A 22,478-nucleotide genomic window follows, 5' to 3' on the forward strand; every position below is an offset into this window, starting at 1 on the left:
TTACCTCAAATCTTGGTCAGCTTTGAACACTGACTGTAATAGGGCTATTCGTGAGAATGTGGCTTCCAAGCATCACAGCCAGTCAATGGAGAGAAAGAGACGGAGAGAGAGAGAGATCGAGATGGAGAGAGAGAGAGAGAGAGACAGAGACACACAGAGAGAGAGAGAGAGAGAGAGAGAGAGACCGAGACCTGTAACAAGAACGCTTTCCGTCTCTCTGTACAGAAACATTGCATCGGGCGGATATCAGACATACCTTGGTTACTGGTAGCATATGTCAGCCCTTTTTGTCTTTACTTAACAGTCTTCATCAAGCGAGCAAGATAAAATGCGATTAAGGATTACATTCACTTCTCATTAGCAACGCCTTGGTGTTTGTTCATGATTTTATAAAATCATCTTAAGTGGGGTGACTGAGGGAAACCAGATGGGGTATTAGCCTAGGCTACTCTCGCTTCTTTTGTCCTCGATTGTACAACTGGCAACGAGATATATTGCCATGCTGCTAAGGAGTAAGCAATCAGTGGCTGAGTAAGCAATCAATTGGGGGGCAGGAGTTCGCCCGACAATATCTTCTGTCTTGGGACCACTTTGGAGAGGATGCCCTGGGCAATAGAATGGAAATGTGATTCTACATTGGCTTATTGTTTTTGACAGCCTTCTTGCCTACTATAATCCCCGCCGCGAGGGTGATGGTGATGAATGGACAGATAATTTTCTGCGCGGTGCCTATGATGAGAATACGTGCCCATACACATACACAAAGATTGGTCACCAAACTTGGAGTGTGCGTGTTTATCTTTCACGGGTAGATGCTGTAGTTTTCCCCTCGGTTTCATGGCTGGGGCACGGCGGATAAAAACTTTGTTGACTGTAAACATCTGCGTGTTTGTGGGCATTATACTGTTCTCGATTTACTGCAGAATTCAGGATCGCTCAGAGGAATTCAGGAAAAACGGCAGGACCACTGAGCAAAGATCTAACCATAGAAATGGAAAAGTCACTAACTTTGTGGACAAGCAGGCTATTCTTCAGAGGCTTGAGCATCTTGAGGACGTGGTCTACCATCAATTAAACGGTAAATGATTGATCGATGTGATCATGAACATCAAGAGTCAGCTCGGTGTAACTTCATTTCACCCCATGTCAGTGCTTTATTCATTAATTGTATAGTGCTTCGAGTAAATCATGCATTTTACATTGTTTCGTGGATTTGCTACATCTCAGCTGTCATATAACCCATGGGTTTCGTACTTCTCTTATCTTGGAATAACCGATCAAACAGGCCCGCATCTACCTCATCCATATTTACAGTACCATTCCCAGCATCACCTTCAGCCACATGTCTACCCTGCTTTTCAATCATCCCAAAATAACCTAGACAAAGGGCTCTGTTTTTCTTCCAAAAGTTTGGCATTATACAAGTCTAATCCATATGGAGAGTTATAGTTTGTTTTATATAACATATAATTGTGGATAATTAACACTATTACAGTATATAGACTGTGTGATTGGCCATAATTATATATTTTTTACTAGATCAGGGGTGGCCAACACTCTTACTGGAGAGATACTAATAAGGTGCTCATCAGCACCTTGATTAGCTGAATCTGAAGTGTTTTAGAGGACTGTCTGGAAACAAAAGCCTGCACATCCAATAGCTCTCCATGGGTAATGTCCATGGCCCCTCTTTTTAGCACCTAAAATATTGAATAACATTGTCTTTGTGGAGCATAATTAAAATCCATTACCAAGCAGTTTAGAAGGATGGATGGTGTGTCAGCCTTAATTGATGGTTCTTAGTCTAGTTATCCTGAAATATCACCTCTTCTTTTGCTGCACAAGGACTAAGGACTAAAATCAATGAATAACAAAGTCACCCAAGAAGAAATCTCTATACCCCACTGTCCTGAGGTTATATAATAATAAATCAATAATAATACATTTAATTTGTTTACTGCTTTTCATTACAGTGTTGTCTCAAAGCTCTACATAGGCAAAAATACAAACAATGATAATAAAATAAAAAATACAATGTAAACATCATACATTTAGAATCAAGGCAGGAAATAGCAATTATAAATCCTAAAATGACTTTCCAGATTAGGACTATAAGAAAGAAAGTCAGTAGAAATGTGTTGTTTAAGCAGGGACGCAACTTTCACTGGGGACATGTCCCCCCCACATTCTGAAATTGCATTTTTGTCCCCCTCTAGTTTTATCATTGGAATGTGATACAAAACGAGGCAACGGTGTGCTTTAGGACCATGCGGACGCCTCTGAGTGGTCGGGTAGGCTGTTTGGAGTGTTAATCCGACTGGAAAAAAACGAATATATATATATATATATATATATATATATAAAAAATACAATGTAAACATCATACATTTAGAATCAAGGCAGGAAATAGCAATTATAAATCCTAAAATGACTTTCCAGATTAGGACTATAAGAAAGAAAGTCAGTAGAAATGTGTTGTTTAAGCAGGGACGCAACTTTCACTGGGGACATGTCCCCCCCACATTCTGAAATTGCATTTTTGTCCCCCTCTAGTTTTATCATTGGAATGTGATACAAAACGAGGCAACGGTGTGCTTTAGGACCATGCGGACGCCTCTGAGTGGTCGGGTAGGCTGTTTGGAGTGTTAATCCGACTGGAAAAAAACGAATATATATATATATATATATATATATATCGTCCCCCCCCCCCCCCCCCCCCCACACTTCTAAAACCAAAGTTGCGCCCCTGGTTTTAAGGCCCGTTTTATATGTTCCGATTGATGAAGCAGCTCTCAGATGGTCAGGGAGAGCATTCCATAGGTGAGGGGCAAGGGAGCAGAAGGCTCTGTCCCTCATAATACGGAGAGTGCGAGGTGGCTCATTGATAGAAATTAGGTCGCTGATGTAGGTGGGAGTCAATCCATTCAAGGCTTTAAACACTAGGAGGAGGATTTTAAAGTAGTTGACCGGTAGCCAGTGGAGTTCAGCAAGGATGGGGGTGATGTTGGATGACTTCTTGGTCCTGGTCAGCACTCTGGCAGCAATATTCTTGAGAAGTTGTAGCCTCTAAAGTGATTTGGCTGGATGGCCCTGATCAGAGCGTTGCCATAGTCAATCCAGGAGACGATGAAGGCGTGGATGAGTTTCTCTGCATCTGGCTGGGAGAGCGATGGTTTGAGCTGGGTGATGTTTCTTAGATGGACAAATAATGTTTTGCAGATATGTTTTATATGGGCATTAAAGGACAGAGAAGGATCAAACTTGACTGCCAGGTTATATATCAGATATAACGTTTATATATCAGGCCTTAGGGATGAAATTCAAGCCAGATGGTGACATTTCTGCAGCAGGTTTGACTATTAAGGATGTAGGATCTTAATTTGATCACTCTTTTGTTGCAGATAATTTTCCTGAACCGCAGGATATGCAGATGGACTTCGTGATTTACATAAATTCACTGAAAACCTGCACTGTAACACACGGTTATATTAACAGTATTGCACTGTTCATGTAGCCTACTTTTGGCCAGCTAATGGCCTAACCACCGATCAAGCAACATTATAGACTAAACGTTCAAATCCTGTTGATGCAGGATTATTGTACTGTGACAATATAGGTCAAATTAAGGTCCTACATCTGTATACCACATTTACTGATTCATCTTCATTATCCAATGTGGTGTTTGTCTGATCCATTTGCTTTCTAAAATCCACCTCAAGGGACAAGCTAATTTAATCAATTAATTCATGCAATAATTAAGTTTCAACTATGTCACTTTGACACTTATAATCAGTGTTTAAATGCATAATCAGTTCAGAAGATGGATTAGCAAGATGCCAGGTCCTGCTGTAATACTGACAGTATAAGCCATTCTACTGAAATTACAAGTCAATCATCCTGTCCCCTTTTTGTGTATTCCTCTCCACTAGTATAGTCTATGTAAAGAATAATAATAACAACCTTGAGCTTCCTTCTACCTGGCTCTCCTGTTTGTCAGTCAGACTGGGAGTTTCTAAAGATGACTTTTAGTATTATTTCATCCAACGTCATCCTATCTTTAACAGGGAAGGTGCTGTCAGTAGACATGTAAATTATTTCCTCTGTCTACACTTCAATTGCCAACTCTCCAATTCATGCTCACATTTTGTATAGTTTCTCAACAGAAAAGAGACAGTTAAAATTATTGACAAATTGAGATGAAAGGTGTAACAGCTTGCTTGCTTTTGTGATCCAGGGGCACCTCAGACAGCAAAATGAGTCTGACATTTTCCTCTGAATTTCCACAGGGCTGGGAAAGTCGGTTGGATTACTGGAGGGACAAGTGGGTCTGAGACAGGGGCAGGCCAGGACCCCTGCAACCCTGAGAAACCCTGTCCGTGACCCAGATGGGGGAAAGTATGAAGAGTATGGCTACAACGCACAGCTGAGCAATCAAATCCCACTGGATAGATCCATTCCGGACTACAGGCCGAAAAAGTTGGTCCTAAACCCTGCCCTCACAGCTTGAAAACCAGAAAGTAACATTTGAGTTTAAAAATTGTAATAGAGGAGTCGAATAATGGAGCACCCGATACTAGCAATGATAGGGATTGTAATATTAAATAACATTTATAGTAAGTATAGTATTTTATAAAAGGATAAAACGATATAACAAGAAAAGATAACAAGTAGAATAATACATACAATACATAAATACAAATAATTAGAACATGGCTTTTTTGGCGGGAGGTTGTTGTTTTGGCGGATGGTTGTTGTGGTTGGTCCTGTGTTCTCTCTGGCGTCCTTTCCCCCTTGCGGCAGATGTGGATGCGGGTCCATACATTTCTTCCGCAGTCAACCATGTGGTGTGCATTTTTGTGTTTGAAGAGGTGCAGCGTTAAGTGAGTGAGAGGGGAAATGGTTGCATGTCCCAGAGCTGACGGGGGTCTATGAGCAGGGGTAGTGAGAGAGAGCTTTCAATTTTGTGTAGATGAGGGATATACATTTTTAAATATAGTATACATCTAATCAAATTTTTTATTGTCCTATCATGATGGAAAGATCCCTAACCCTATAACCTGGACACCCACCTGAGCGACCCATACACCAAAGAGAAGTTCCCATCTCTTTTATGGACCTGCTGTGAGTATGCAGCCTAAACAGAGAAATAAATGCGGTCAGAGACCTACTTGAGCAGCAACACCCCCTCAAGATTCTGAGCCTGCCTGGCAGGGTTGGTCCTACAAAGCCAGAGCCCCCTGATGGGGGAGCATAATATACAAGGAAATTCTCAAAGCTGCTAATGAGAACCTTGACGACCTTTTACCTAGCCAGTGGGGATTCCTGTGGGGTACGCCCACCCAGGTAGTGGCAGTGCTGGCAACACTGGCTGCAGTAACCCATGGGGAGGGGGTCACACTCGGACAATCAGAGAGGGGGTTTATCATTGTGGCCCAGGTGGCACAAAATAATCAAAGGTCTGACCGCACGGAGATGCTTGGGGAAATGGTTACAACAGGGGATCAGAGTGTTTGTGTCTCAGGTGAAGAGGGTGGATCTGATCTCCATCACCTAGGACTTGACATAGATTAAGTATATTAATCAAATCTCACATTGTTGTCAATTTCTGCTCAATCTGCAAGCTTTCTCAATCAGCTTTAACTGTATGTGCACTCGTAAATCATGTTCTTTCTTGAGTTGGGCTCTGGGATATAACAGCCATTGAGTATCTGATTTTATGGTGGATTGTGGAGGAGGGGGGTTGAGTGTGTTGGAGTATGTGAGTATGTGCGTGTGTGTTTGTCCGGCATCTGTTGTGGGGGTGTGGGGATGTTGGGGGGTGGGGGGGGGGGGGGGGGGGGGGGGTATGGGATGGACCACGGGAATTATTTGCTAGGATAATAATTGCTTGTCAATAAATTAAATGTAATACAATGGCAATCCGGGTTATATGTTAAAATCCTACGCATGAACTGCCGACATTATTACGCATATTAATTGATAATGATGGAAAATAGGATATGCATAATAAATAAAAAAAAGAGTTATATATATAGAGGTGACAGCATTGGAAATGCTTTTGGCGGTTAATCTGCTTCTGTTTTCGATGGATGGGTCCTGGCCTCTTGGGGCCTTAGGGATCCGGAGGGACGTGGGTGGGATGCTGATCACTGGGATGATGGCTCAACTTGGGATGGGGAGGGGCTTTAGCGGGGGAATTAGTAGAGAACAATTGAAGGGTTACTTAGTAGCAGTGCAAATATCATGGTACAGCTATATGGACACTCAATCATTACGGTATTTTTTATTGGTTAATTTACAAACATATATAATGATAAATAGACTTGAAACTTGTATCTCATTACGGTGTATGGTGAAATAAGTATAGCCAGTTATAATTCTAATGGCTTAGCTGATAATAACAAAAGTAGAACAATATTTACATGGCTCAAAGAGAAGGAATATAATATCTATTGTATACAGGAAACTCATTCAACAATTCGAGATGAAGTTGCGTGGAAAAAGGAATGGGGGGGGGGGGGGGGGGGGGGGATATATACTTCTCCCATGGGCAAAGAAATTCAAAAGGGGTGATGATATTAATTAATAGTAATTTCGATTCCGAATGTGCAAATTGTCCAAATAGATACGCAAGGTAGATGGATTATTTTAAATATGTTATTGGACCATAAACAGATATGGCTCATTAACCTTTACGGACCAAATAATGATGATCCACAATTCTTTGACAATATATATAATAAATTATCAACCCTGCAAGCAATTCAAGACAATATTATTATGGTGGGGGATTATAATACTGTTTTAAATAGCTCAATGGACCGTAAAGGAAATCACACCACAAACAATTGTGAATGTCATGGATACATTAGAACTAGTAGATATATGGAGGCTTAAATATACTGATCTAGTGAGATATACATGGCGGAGACTGAATCAAGCTAGTCGTCTTGACTTCTTTCTTATCTCATTCTCGTTGGCACCAAAAGTTAAAAAAGTGTTGATAGGGGGCAGAATGCGGTCGGACCATCATATAATTGGCATATACATTACTCTTACTGAATTTCCACGTGGGCGAGGATATTGGACATTTAATCAAAGCCTATTGGATGATAATTTATTTATAATTAGAACAAAGGAATTTATAACTGACTTTTTCCGACATAACATAGGTACAGCAAATCCCCTTATTGTATGGGACACCTTTAAATGTGCCTTTAGAGGCCATGCAATTCAGTACTCATCTCGAAAACAAAAGCAATTTAGGTCAAAAGAGTTTATACTAACAAAGGAAATAGAAAGTCTAACAGAGCAGATAGATCGCAATAAAAACTGTTACATAGAGGCTCAGAATAAATTAGAGGAAAAACTAAAAGAAATAGAGAAACTTATTCAAGAAAGATCAAGTGTAATTTATTATAAAAATAAAGCAAACTGGATGGAATATGGTGAAAAATGCACAAAATTATTTTTTAATCTTCAACATAGGAATGCTACCAAAAATAACTTAATGAAACTGGTTACAATTGACGGAGTCACCCATGATTCACCAAATTATATTTTAAAGGAGGAAACAAAGTACTTTAAGCATATGTTTTCTTTTCAGTCGCCTCCATCTCCTCTAACTGAAGCTAATTGTAGAGATTTTTTTCTATTGATAATGTCAAATTAACAGCCATACAGAAAGACTCATGTGAAGATGAAATTACAGAGGAGGAATTTCTGGATGCAATTAAAGACTTTAAGTCTGGGAAAACTCCAGGGTTGGATGGCATACCAGTCGAGGTATACCAAACCTTTTTTGATATACTAAGAGGACCGTTATTAGCATGTTTTAACCACTCCTATGTAAATGGTAGATTATCTGACACTCAAGAAGAAGGTCTGATCTCATTATTACTGAAACAGGATACAAGTGGAAAATATAAAGATCCAGTCCATTAAAAAAATTGGAGGCCCCTTACACTTCAATGTTGTGATGCAAAAATTCTAGCAAAATGTATAGCGCATAGAATAAAAAAGGTATTGTCGGATATTATTCATTCTAATCAATTTTACATGGAAGATACATTGGAGATAATATAAGGCAAGTATTGGAAAGAATAGAACACTATGGAAAATATGGGAAACCAGGCCTGCTATTCATAGCAGACTTCGAAAAGGCATTTGATAAAGTACGACTGGGGTTTATATATAAATGCCTGGAGCATTGTAATTTTGGAGAATCTCTTATAAAATGGGTCAAAATCATGTATAGTAACCCTAGGTGTAAAATAGTAAATAATGGCTATTTCTCAGGAAGTTTTGAACTGTCAAGAGGAGTGAAACAATGTTGTCCACTATCGGCATATCTATTTATTGTGGCCATCGAGATGTTAGCTATTAAAATCAGATCCAATAATAATATCAGAGGATTAGAAATCCAGGGCTTAAAAACAAAGGTGTCATTGTACGCTGATGATTCATGTTTTCTTTTAAATCCACAACTAGAATCCCTCCACAGCCTCATAGAGGATCTAGATACATTTTCTAACCTCTCTGGATTACAACCAAATTATGACAAATGTACTACAGTGGGGAGAACAAGTATTTGATACACTGCCGATTTTGCAGGTTTTCCTACTTACAAAGCATGTAGAGGTCTGTAATTTTTTATCATAGGTACACTTCAACTGTGAGAGACGGAATCTAAAACAAAAATCCAGAAAATCACATTGTATGATTTTTAAGTAATTAATTTGCATTTTATTGCATGACATAAGTATTTGATACATCAGAAAAGCAGAACTTAATATTTGGTACAGAAACCTTTGTTTGCAATTACAGAGATCATACGTTTCCTGTAGGTCTTGACCAGGTTTGCACACACTGCAGCAGGGATTTTGGCCCACTCCTCCATACAGACCTTCTCCAGATCCTTCAGGTTTCGGGGCTGTCGCTGGGCAATACGGACTTTCAGCTCCCTCCAAAGATTTTCTATTGGGTTCAGGTCTGGAGACTGGCTAGGCCACTCCAGGACCTTGAGATGCTTCTTACGGAGCCACTCCTTAGTTGCCCTGGCTGTGTGTTTCGGGTCATTGTCATGCTGGAAGACCCAGCCACGACCCATCTTCAATGCTCTTACTGAGGGAAGGAGGTTGTTGGCCAAGATCTCGCGATACATGGCCCCATCCATCCTCCCCTCAATACGGTGCAGTCGTCCTGTCCCCTTTGCAGAAAAGCATCCCCAAAGAATGATGTTTCCACCTCCATGCTTCACAGTTGGGATGGTGTTCTTGGGGTTGAACTCATCCTTCTTCTTCCTCCAAACACAGCGAGTGGAGTTTAGACCAAAAAGCTCTATTTTTGTCTCATCAGACCACATGACCTTCTCCCATTCCTCCTCTGGATCATCCAGATGGTCATTGGCAAACTTCAGACGGGCCTGGACGCTGGCTTGAGTAGGGGGACCTTGCGTGCGCTGCAGGATTTTAATCCATGACGGCGTAGTGTGTTACTAATGGTTTTCTTTGAGACTGTGGTCCCAGCTCTCTTCAGGTCATTGACCAGGTCCTGCCGTGTAGTTCTGGGCTGATCCCTCACCTTCCTCATGATCATTGATGCCCCACGAGGTGAGATCTTGCATGGAGCCCCAGACCGAGGGTGATTGACCGTCATCTTGAACTTCTTCCATTTTCTAATAATTGCGCCAACAGTTGTTGCCTTCTCACCAAGCTGCTTGCCTATTGTCCTGTAGCCCATCCCAGCCTTGTGCAGGTCTACAATTGTATCCCTGATGTCCTTACACAGCTCTCTGGTCTTGGCCATTGTGGAGAGGTTGGAGTCTGTTTGATTGAGTGTGTGGACAGGTGTCTTTTATACAGGTAACGAGTTCAAACAGGTGCAGTTAATACAGGTAATGAGTGGAGAACAGGAGGGCTTCTTAATGAAAAACTAACAGGTCTGTGAGAGCCGGAATTCTTACTGGTTGGTAGGTGATCAAATACTTATGTCATGCAATAAAATGCAAATTCATTACTTTAAAATCATACAATGTGATTTTCTGGATTTTTGTTTTAGATTCCGTCTCTCACAGTTGAAGTGTACCTACGATACAAATTACAGCAAAATCGGCAGTGTATCAAATACTTGTTCTCCCCACTGTATATTACGTATTGGATCACTAAAAAATACAATTTTTACATTACCATGTAGTTTATCAATAAAATGGTCTGATGGTGATGTGGATATACTCGGAATACATATCCCAAAGGAAATAAATGATCTCACGTCAATACATTTTTATAGAAAGTTAGCAAAAACAGATAAGATCTTACTACCATGGAAAGGAAAATACCTGTCAATTTGTGGAAAAATCACCCTGATTAACTCTTTAGTATTATCCCAGTTTACCTATTTGCATATGGTCTTGCCTACGCCTAGCGAACAGTTTTTTAAATTATATGAGAAAAAAATATTCAATTTTATTTGGAACGACAAGCCAGACAAAATTAAAAGGGCCTATTTATATAATGAATATGAATTCGGAGGACAGAAATGATTAAATATTAAAGCATTAGACCTATCACTAAAAGCTTCAGTCATACAAAAGTTATACTTAAATCCGAACTGGTTCTCAAGCAAATTAGTAAGATTGTCTCACCCAATGTTCAAGAAAGGCCTTTTTCCCTTTATTGAGATTACAACAACTCATTTTCAGTTATTTGAAAAGGAAATCATCTCCCAAATATCACTATTTCTAAAACAAGCCATAGAAAGTTGGTTGCAATTTCAATTGAATCCTCCAGAAAAGACAGAACAAATAATGCAACAAATATTGTGGTTAAATTCAAATATACTAATTGACAAAAAAACTTTATTTTTTGACAGAATGTTTAAAAAAGGTATAATCTTCGTAAATGATATCATCGGTAGGACTGGTGGAGTTATGCAGCTAACAAAAACATATGGAAATGTCTGCTCTACCCAAAATTACAACCAAATAATTGCAGCCTTACCGCAAAAGTGGAAGAGGAAAGTGGAAGGGGGAGAAAGTAAGGAACTTGTCTGTCGGCCTTGCATTAAAGAACATAATTGGTTAAGGAAAACTGTGATAAATAAAAAAGTATATCAGTTTCACTTAAGGACCAAAGGATTGACAGCCGTCCCATATAGATTGCAAAATAGTTGGGAAGAGATTTTTGACGTACCGATCCCATGGCATAGTGTTTATGAACTGACACGCAAAACGACACCGGATTCAAAAATTTGAATCTTTCAATTTAAATTATTATATAAAATTCTTGCTACCAATAGAATGTTATTTATATGGGGGATACAATCTTCCCAGCTCTGCAGATTTTGCTGTGAAGAGACAGAATCATTAGATCATTTGGTTTGGTTCTGTCCATTTGTAGCTTGTTTTTGGACACAGGTCCAGGAATGGCTAAAGGATTGCAATATTTACCTGGAGCTAACCTTGCAGATAGCATTACTGGGTGATCTGAAAAGTCATAGTCAATCGATCAATAATATAATAATACTTTTAGCAAAAATGTTTATTTTTAATTCACAATCTGTAGAAGCAATGAGAATAGAAAGGTTCAGAACTTTTGTAAAACATCACAGTACGGATGAAATATATATGGCAAATAGAAATCCTATATGGATGGTGTTAAGAGATAGATGGGAGGTATTGAATGGAGTTGAAGGATGGGACTAATAACAAATAACAACAAATAATAACAAGATAACTAATAATGTAAGCATACTGTGTCCATAATAAGTATATAGGTTGTATGTTGGGAGCTTTTGGGAAAGAGCACAGTAAGAAAGATATGGCATATAGAAGCAAACCGGATGGACATCATGAAAATGATCGGAGAGGTTGAGAGTAGAAGAAGTTCAGGAGCAAAAAATAAAATAAAAAAACTAAAATATAATTATTGTAAAATTGACTGTGTCCATAAGGTGTAGATAGTAAGTATAGGCTGGAAGTAGAGGCCTGGGCATTGTTGTTCACTAATTTACCCCAAGTAGGGAAAGGATGGCAGGGTTGAAAAGTAATAAAGGGGAGTATATATATAAAAAACATGGGGGATTGGAAGTGATGCAGACAATTACATTGATAGAAGTTACAATCTATCTGCAATATTAAGCTGATCTACCCCCCCCAAAAAATAAAATAAAATAAAAAATAAAAAAATAAAACATTTGAGTTTAGGGCACTGATGTGACAGCTTCTCACTAAATTGTGTTGACAGGTGCAAGCTGATGACCTACCCAGATGACCTCCCTCAGATGACAGTGGTGTTCATCTTTGTAAACGAGGCCTTGTCTGTGATCCTACGGTCAATCCACAGCCTGGTCAATCACACACCTGCACACATCCTCAAGGAGATCATCCTGGTGGACGACAACAGTGACAGTGGTAAGTGAAGGGCTTTTACAGTGCGTGTGTGTGTGTGTGTGTGTGTGTGGACGTATTTAACTATACTTGTGGGGACCACAAGAGTAGTAAACGAACAAAAATTGGACCAACTGGGGACATTATGATAGTCCCCACAAGGTAAAATGCTATTTCTAGAGGGTTTAGGGTTAAGGTTAGAATTAGTGTTAGGGTTAGAATTAGGTTTAGCGTTAGGAGCTAGGGTTAGTTTTAGGATTAGGAGCTAGGTTTAGGTTTAGGGTTAGGGTTAGGGTTAGGGTTAGGTTTTGGTGTTAAGGTTAGGGTTTGGGTTATGGTAAGGGTTAGGGTCAGGGGTTAGGGAAAATAGGATTTTGAATGGGACTGAATTGTTTGTCCCCACAAGGTTAGTTATACAAGACTGTGTGTGTGTATGGGTGTGTGTGTAAGAGAGAGAGAGAGAGAGAGAGAGAGAGAGAGAGAGAGAGAGAGAGAGAGAGAGAGAGAGAGAGAGAGAGAGAGAGAGAGAGAGAGAGAGAGAGAGAGAGAGAGAGAGAGAGAGAGAGAGAGAGAGAGAGAGAGACTTACCTGAAATGATTGTTTTCTAGTTTGAGCTCCAACACTTGATTATTTGTTTGTTTTTTCAGTGGACCTAAAGCTGAACCTGGATCAGTATGTGAATAAGAATTATCCAGGCCTAGTGAAGATTGTTAGAAATAGCAGACGAGAGGGACTTACACGGGCCAGAATACTTGGATGGAAAGCTGCCACTGCACCAGTTGTTGGCTTCTTTGACGCACATGTTGAGTTCAACACAGCATGGTGAGAAAGATATTCTTATTTCCCCTCAGATTGAAAAGGAGTTTAAAATAGTCTCATGCATTATCATCAATCAAATGCAGATTCTTCCCAATACTGAGGTGCAACACTCATATATGACCTCCAATATGTAGCTACATACTGTACTATTTTAAGCCTGGAATTCATTACACTGAGACTCCTTTCCTCTTTTGACCTCACCCTCTCACCGTCCCCCCCTACTCACAAGGCAGGCAATACGCTTGACCTCATCTTTACTAGATGCTGTTCTTCTACTAATCTCACTGCAACTCCCCTCCAAGTCTCCGACCACTACTTTGTATCCTTTTCTCTCTCGCTCTCCTCCAACACTACTCAGACACTCCTCCAACACTACTCAGATGGTAATGTGCCGTCGCAACCTTCGCTCTCTCTCTCCCGTTACTCTCTCCTCTTCCATCCTATCATCTCTTCCCTCTGCTAAATCCTTCTCCCTCCGATCTCCTGATTCTGCCGCCTCAACCCTCCTCTCCTCCCTTTCTGCATCTTTTGACTCTCTATGTCTCCTATCCTCCCGGCCGGCTCGGTCCTCCCCTCCTGCTCCGTGGCTTGACGACTCATTGCGAGCTCACAGAACAGGGCTCCGGGCAGCCGAGCGGAAATGGAGGAAAACTAGACTCCCTGCGGACCTGTCATCTTTTCAATCCCTCCTCTCTACATTCTCTTCCTCTGTTTCCGCTGCTAAAGCCACTTTCTACCACTCTAAATTTCAAGCCTCTGCCTCTAACCCTAGGAAGCTCTTTGCCACCTTCTCCTCCTTGCTGAAAACCCCTCCTCCTCCCCCTCCCTCATCCCTCTCTGTGGATGACTTCGTCAACCATTTTGAAAAGAAGGTTGACGACATCCGATCCTCATTTATTAAGTCAAATGACACCGCTGGTCCTGCTCACACTGCCCTACCCTATGCTTTGACTTCTTTCTCCCCTCTCCAGATGAAATCTTGCGACTTGTGACGGCCGGCCGCCCAACAACCTGCCCGCTTGACTCTATCCCCTCCTCTCTTCTCCAGACCATTTCCGGAGACCTTCTCCCTTTCCTCACCTCGCTCATCAACTCATCCTTGACCGCTGGCCATGTCCCTTCTGTCTTCAAGAGAGCTCGAGTTGCACCCCTCCTCAAAAAACCTACACTCGATCCCTCCGATGTCAACAACTACAGACCAGTATCCCTTCTTTCTTTTCTCTCCAAAACTCTTGAGCGTGCCATCTCTAGCCAACTCTCCTGCTATCTCTCTCAGAATTACCTTCTTGATCCAAACCAGTCAGGTTTCAAGACTGGTCATTCAACTGAGACTGCTCTTCTCTGTGTCACGGAGGCTCTCCGCACTGCTAAAGCTAACTCTCTCTCCTCTGCTCTTATCCTTCTAGACCTATCCGCTGCCTTTGATACTGTGAACCATCAGATCCTCCTCTCCACCCTATCCGAGTTGGGCATCTCCGGCGCTGCTCACTCTTGGATTGTGTCCTACCTGACAGGTCACTCCTACCAGGTGGCGTGGCGAGAATCTGTCTCCGCACCACGTGCTCTCACCACTGGTGTCCCCCAGGGCTCAGTTCTAGGCCCTCTCCTATTCTCTCTATACACCAAGTCACTTGGCTCTGTCATATCCTCACATGGTCTCTCCTATCATTGCTACGCAGACGACACAGAATTAATTTTCTCCTTTCCCCCTTCTGATAACCAGGTGCTGAATCGCATCTCTGCATGTCTGGCAGACATATCAGTGTGGATGTCGGATCACCACCTCAAGCTGAACCTCGGCAAGACAGAGCTGCTCTTCCTCCCGGGGAAGGACTGCCTGCTCCATGATCTCGCCATCACGGTTGACAACTCTATTGTGTCCTCCTCCCAGAGTGCAAAGAACCTTGGCGTGACCCTGGACAATACCCTGTCGTTCTCCGCTAACATCAATAATAATAAAATAATAATAATAATTGGTCATTTAGCAGACGCTCTTATCCAGAGCGGTGACCCGATCCTGCAGGTTCATGCTCTACAACATTCGAAGAGTACGACCCTACCTTACACAGAAAGCGGCACAGGTCCTAATCCCGTCTGGATTACTGCAACTCGCTGTTGGCTGGGCTCCCTGCCTGTGCCATTAAACCCCTTCAACTTATCCAGAACGCTGCAGCCCGTCTGGTGTTCAACCTTCCCAAGTTCTCTCATGTCACCCTGCTCCTCCGCACACTCTACTGGCTTCCAGTTGAGGCTCGCATCTACTACAAGACCATGGTGCTTGCCTACGGAGCTGTGAGGGGAACGGCACCTCCTTACCTTCAGGCTCTGATCCTACACCCAAACGAGGGCACTACGTTCATCCACCTCTGGCCTGCTAGCTCCCCTACCTCTACGGAAGCACAGTTCCCGCTCAGCCCAGTCAAAGCTATTCGCTGCTCTGGCACCCCAATGGTGGAACAAGCTCCCCCATGACGCCAGGACAGCGTAGTCACTGACCACCTTCCGGAGACACTTGAAACCCTACCTCTTTAAGGAATACCTGGAATAGTATAAAGTAATCCTTCTTCCCCCACCCCCCATAAAAAAAAGGTGGTTGTCCCACTGGCTATCATAAGTTGAATGCACCAATTTGTAAGTCGCTCTGGATAAGAGCGTCTGCTAAATGATGTAAATGTAAATGTAAATGGTGTTTGTGCGTCTGAGTCTTAAGACAGTCTGACAGAAGAAGAGCACTCTTATTTACATATCAGAGGTATTCCTTTCCGTCAGTAATGGAAAGACAAGGAGGTACAGTAGTCACTGCAATCCATCGTCACCACACCACTTTGGAAAGAGCAATTAATTCAGGAAAGGTTACACTAACTCTCAGAGGTTATCCCTATTTGTTCTAAAATGATATTGCAGCTGTGAAATGTAGACTCCTTATTTGTGCTCTTTTGCTAATGTTATGACCACAACGGAAAATGATCTCTGATTGCATCAGTAAATTAGTTTACACTGAAAAAACAGAACCATGTGTCCCATGTGAGGCCATCAGCGTGAGCGTTTCACTACAGCTGTAATACAGAGAACTGCTAGCTATATACATACATTAACACTGATTTGGTTTTGATCTCTGGAACAGGCGTGAAATGGTAAAGGAGCTGTCAAGTGTAAGGAAAGATGAGAAGTGTACCTCCCTCTGCTAGCAGTGAGGAGTCAGGATGTTTTGATGATGATGAAATGCTTGAACAGACTGCGGTGGTCCCGTTTTCCCCCTGGGAACAGATGAGATGACAGAAACATGATTTACTGTCATGCTTTCCTATCATGTCAGCACGTACACTACATCTACAGCAGAGGTACTCAAATACTATTTGGAAAGGTCCGCCCTTACAAAAAAAACACGTGAAAAATGCAGTTTCACATGTGAAAACACATGTCAAATTTGCAGTTTCACATGTGAAAATCAATCATGTGAAAATCGTATTTTCAGTTTCACATGTAAGGAACATTCACATGTGAAAATCTAACTTTCACATGTGGAATTGCAAGTTCACATGTGGTGGTGAAATAGTGCTATTCTCCTCACATGTGAAAAGGTGGTGTTAACATGTTGCTATGGAATAGGAATTGCAAATTCTGTAATGAAATTCTGTAAAAAGGTAACTTAGCCTGCCTGAGTATAATAATAAAGTAAAAAGGTAACTATAATAATAATTGTGGTCCTCTGTAGCTCAACTGGTAGAGCGCGGCGCTTGAAACGCCAAGGTAGTGGGTTCGAGCCCCGGGACCACCCATACACAAAAATGTATGCATGCATGACTGTAAGTCGCTTTGGATAAAAGCGTCTGCTAAATGGCATATTATTATTATTTATTATTATTATTTAATAAAGGGTGTTAAAAATAATTATTTCTCATTTCTGAGCCATCCATTCGGGGTGTTACTGCTGCAGGCTCACGCCTCTCTTCTTCCTACGTTGGTTAGTGACCTTTGGAAGAAGCTCAGTGAAAAGAACAGAGAAGCTAGCGCTGTCTCCTTATTTATCCTGTTTAACATGTTCAAATTAGCGCTGTCGGAGTTAATCAGTTAACTCAAGTTAACTTTTTGCAATTTTTGTGTAAAAAAATGTTTTATTGCATTGTCTGAAAGTGTTCAAAATACCCTGTAATCTATACAGCTAAAAACAACAATGCTATGTCAAAAGAAGTTGACTTTGAGTTATTTTGAGTGTGTTTATCAATTTACCTGATTTTGCTAATCGTTACTTTGGACAAAATCAATACAGCAATATTGTTGTAATGCTTTTTGTATATTAATCACAGCAAATCCTGCGACAAACTCAATTACATTTTTAAATCGTTTGACAGCCCTAGATGACATTAAAATGTAAAAATGCACATGTGAAAGTGTAGCGTTCCTTTCCTCCTTTGACAGGGCAGAGCCAATCCTAACAAGAATCAGGGATGATCGAACACGTATTATTCTCCCGTCAATCGACAACATCATGTACAACACGTTTGAGGTGCAGCAGTATGCTAACGCAGCCCATGGCTACAGCTGGGACCTGTGGTGTATGTACATCATCCCCCCTCAGGCCTGGCTGGACAGAGGAGATCAGACGGCCCCCATCAGGTATGGGAAAAATATATATCTCAGATATTATTAGGGGCAGGTACTTTGGCAGCACTCTGATGCAATACTCTGATGTATGTTGTTTACAGTAAATGTGGGCTTGAAAAACATATTCATAAAATATACAATATTTTACAACTCGCTTCTGTACTGTGTAGTTATACAAGATGTGATTTCTCCTATTCAGGACCCCTGCCATGATTGGTTGCTCCTTTGTGGTGAACAGAGAATACTTTAGAGATATTGGCCTTCTAGACCCAGGCATGGAGGTGTATGGAGGAGAGAACATTGAGTTGGGCATGAGGGTAAGTTTCTAATTGGTACATACTTAAACTAAGAACTGAGGAATATGTTGTGTAAAGTAATCCGTTAGTTTAAGCTAGGTAAGATGTAAACCCTGTGGTGCATTATGTGTTACCCGAGTACAAAGATATTATAGAGCAAGAAAATCATTAAGTCTTAGTGACTGGAGAGTTTAAGTGTTTGTGTGCTGGAAGTTCAATTACAGTCACAGTATAAAGGATGTGGGTGTGATTTAATATGAACATAACGGCAGCAAATTATTCAATTGATTTTGGCCCCATTTTCATTTGAGTGATCCAAATAGATTTAAATATCTTTAAATGGAATCGGCTGCCATTATCAGAAGTATGATTCAAAACAAGTTCAGTTTTACTAGCGAACAGAATGGAAAAATCCATCCTATCATTGACCTGAGGAGGTCCAAAAATAACTTCATCCTGATAGTTTCCGGTGACTTGGCATCGATGTCTTGTTATTGAAACATATGGGGCAGTTCTGACTAACTTCTCTCCCTGCATGTTGTAAATATGTTTTCTGTGTGGCTCTGCTGACATCATTAAGTAGTCATTAGGCTCTAAGCGTACAGGGAGACCAGTTGGCATGAATATGGATGAAAGTTATCCTGCACCGCACCACCTGGTATTCTGCTGAATAACAAAAACATGCCCTTGTAGTGCACCAAAAACATTTCTGTGTCAAGTGATTTGTGAATTATTTATTTCACAAAAGACCTGTACCCATTTGGATTCCTTTACTCTGCAAAAATATTACTGAGATAGTTTTAATTGTTTTTGGGAGACAGGACTATTTTGGTTTGTAGACAGTCAAAAAGTCTGCAGTGACATTGGAGTGGAAGTTGTGTCCCAGTGTGAGAATTGAATGTGATCCAGAACTGCAGTCACCTACCAGTGTCCCACTGGCACACAGGCTGGTGCGTTGGCATATTTTACACTTCATTGCCCCAGACATGATCGTTATGACGTGAGAAGCAGTGTGCGGGAAACGAGAGGACACACAGGAGACAGCTGGAGAGAGACGGATGGGGAGAGAGGGAGGAGAGAGAGACGGGTACGGAGAGGAGGAGAAGAAGAGGCCATGTTTGCACCTATTACTGTCAGAGGGGAATAAAATACAAAAAATGTGGTCCAGGTAGAAGAGACAGTGGGAGAGTGAGCCAGCACAACAATAGAAACTCAATGAGAGACAGTTGATTGTATCAAAAGAGATTTAAGCCATACAATACTATTGTGAGGTACCTCTCTGTGCTGTGCTCACAGCGCTGGAGTATGGAGAGGTACTCTAAAAAACGACTCTTTGGCAACACCACTAGCACAGTATAATAATACACACAATGAAGTGGCCCTTTGTCTGAAAAATGTCCAAGCAATTCAGCAACTAGGCAATTGCTGATTGTTAACAGCTCTCCATGTGCCTGTGTTCAATTCCCTCTGCAACTGTATCTTAACAAGATTCTTTTTTAGAATACAAAACTATATTTCTATTGTGCTCAGGGAAGGCTTCGGTCTTTCTTTCTTTCTTTCTTTCTTTCTTTCTTTCTTTCTTTCTTTCTTTCTTTCTTTCTTTCTTTCTTTCTTTCTTTCTTTCTTTCTTTCTTTCTTTTTTTATTTATTTCTTGAACTGTCTATGTTATTGCTTAGGTATGGCAGTGCGGAGGGAGTATGGAGGTGTTACCTTGTGCTCGGGTGGCACACATTGAACGCACCAAGAAACCCTACAACAACGACATTGATTACTATGCCAAGCGCAATGCCTTGAGGGCAGCCGAGGTGTGGATGGATGACTACAAATCCCATGTATACATGGCCTGGAATATTCCCATCAATGTGAGTCTAGTGTAGTTCCCTAAAGGGGAACAATATTCTACAGCTCAATTGCGTCGACTAACTTCTGATCTTAATTGGTCATTGTTTTTGGTGCTGTGAATTGTTTTCTAACTAATCAGAACCCTGGAGTTGATTTTGGAGATGTTTCTGAGAGAATCGCCTTGAGGAAGAAATTGCAATGTCGCAGTTTCCAGTGGTATTTGCAGAATGTGTATCCAGAGATGCGAGTGTACAACGACACCATCACTTACGGCGAGGTGCGAAACAGCAAGGCCAGTGGCTATTGCTTAGACCAAGGACCAGATGATGACAACAGTGCGATTCTCTACCCGTGCCATGGCATGACATCTCAGGTCAGGGGATCTTCTGCTGTTGAACTATAAATTCAGTTTTTTTTTTACTGTGAAACAGGTAGGGTGTATCCCAGGATTTTACCTGTTTAAATATAGCTGGGGGAAATATGATCTTCTGGTTTTCTCTTACACAAGTGCTTACATTAGAAAACATAAATCACTTCCCCATACACCCTGCCCCCCTCACACACAACCACAATACATCATCCATCCCTCTACTTTTGCTTTCAAGCCCTTCCATTGTTCATCTCACAGTGGTTGTTTGTGATGTTATCTAGCTTGCTTTAGCATGGTAATTCTGTGAATTCCAAATTAATATGCTTGACACAGGCCAATTATACACTGTAAGGTTAGGCTATCCCTCTACTCATAATAGTGCAGCAGCACCTGTGATGGGCTCCAACATCCTCTCTGACATCTAGTTTCCTGAGTGTTGTTCACTATAAATAATTAAACCCTGGCTTTTGTAATCGTCTGTGCCCTTCACTGTGACAGTCAATGGATTGAAGCTAACTTTTGGCTTATGAAATTAAATATTAGGAGTTATGTGAAATTAACTCGTCAGATAGGATCACTGGGTGTCATTTATCAAACATGCACTCAAACAAAGGTTTGTATGGTCCATTAAGCTCATAAACAATTGAGCTTTCATCAGCATGGAACATACAGTCAACACCATATGTATTTGGAAAGTGAATCTCACATATTTTTGGGGGCTTTGTACTCCAGCATTTTGGATTTTAGATTTTTTTTTAATCATATGCGGCGACAGTACTGAATGCCCCCATTTTTCATCTTATCTACTCACTTAGAAAGAAATTACTCCAGTCATTAGTCACAATTCAGTTTCTGTTGGGCAAAACATAATCCAAAACAAACTGCAAATGCATCCAACGAGTTTGTAGAGTCACAGGCTTGATGTAGTCATTGCTTGCAAGCAATATGGGACCAAATACAAAAAATGTTACTACTTTAATTCAACACTACAATAATACACCTTCTAGTGGGGGGACTAAATACATAAAGTGCTTTCATTCAATGTATGAAAATACCCTCAAATAAAAGGTGACATTATATACTGTCACCTAATATGAAACATTCAAATCCAAAATGCTGGAGTATAGTTTTGCTTCACTGTCTATATACATATGGTGTTGAATGTACATACACACACACATCCCTATGATATCAAGGCTACATTATCATTAGCTATTATTTCAGCCAATTACACAGCAAAAGTGTATGGGACATTGCAACAGTAACTAAGGAGGACGGGTCTTGCATGGGATTTGATAAAGGTTCAGTAGAGCTGGATTCAAGACTTACTTGGTCATATCCCGTCTTTCGTTTCAAGATGGCCTTTCCACTGTGTAGTCGTGTTTCAGTTGTTGAAAGAGCAGGCGCTGGTTTGATATCTCTTGTTCAGCTCAAGAGGTACTATTACTTACCTTTGTTTTGCACTCAATGCATCAAGAAAGATCTTTCTCATGAGACAGCTCAAGTATTATATACACAATAACATGTACCATTCCTAGGTACAGATGTTTTCGAAAAGTTTTGTATTGTCCAACAACTATGTGGGTGCTTGCATAGGAAGAATCTGTGTAAAAGCTTTTATATTGATGTTTACCTGGCATTGACATTATTTTTTAGCTGGCCCGTTACACCTCAGCGGGGCTTCTGCAGCTTGGTCCCCTGGGCTCCACTACGTTCCTGCCCAATACCAAGTGTCTGGTGGACGAGGGACGAGGGCGGACGCCAAGTCTAAAAAAATGTGAGGGAGTGTCACGCTCATCACAGAGGCTTTGGGACTTTACTCAGGTAAAACTTCAAAATGTCATGGCTTGTGGGGAAACAAGGAATCCTGCCCGCCAAAGCTATATAGCTTGTTAATACTACAATAATAATCCCAGCTTGGTCCTCTTCCCTCTGTAGAATGGTCCAATAATCAGCAGAGACACTGGTCGTTGTTTGGAGGTAGAGATGTCTAAAGAGGCCAGCTTCGGCCTGCGCCTGGTGGTCCAGAGGTACTCTGGTCAGAGGTGGACTATTAGGAACTGGATAAAACCTCCACGACACTGAGGACAGTCTCACGCTCAATATGGAGGTACACCATGTACAGGCCAGCTGAAGTGTACAAAGGGACATGGACCCTTA

At 41.2% G+C, this 22,478-nt stretch overlaps 1 protein-coding gene across 1 annotated transcript; it reads left to right on the forward strand.

Moving 5' to 3' along the window:
- Positions 1-837: 837 nt before the first annotated feature.
- LOC311135697 (polypeptide N-acetylgalactosaminyltransferase 9-like) lies at positions 838-22,403 on the forward strand (the record flags this gene model as incomplete). Its single annotated transcript, XM_084169716.1, has 10 exons — positions 838-1,078; positions 4,287-4,476; positions 12,243-12,409; positions 13,033-13,207; positions 17,624-17,821; positions 18,009-18,126; positions 19,783-19,968; positions 20,088-20,321; positions 21,975-22,142; positions 22,257-22,403. 10 exons carry the CDS (start codon positions 838-840, stop codon positions 22,401-22,403), a joined length of 1,824 nt encoding a protein of 607 aa, XP_084025842.1.
- Positions 22,404-22,478: the final 75 nt, after the last annotated feature.

Source organism: Coregonus lavaretus (assembly GCF_964263955.1).
Source record: "Coregonus lavaretus genome assembly, chromosome: 10".
Classification (NCBI taxonomy): Eukaryota; Metazoa; Chordata; class Actinopteri; order Salmoniformes; family Salmonidae; genus Coregonus; species Coregonus lavaretus.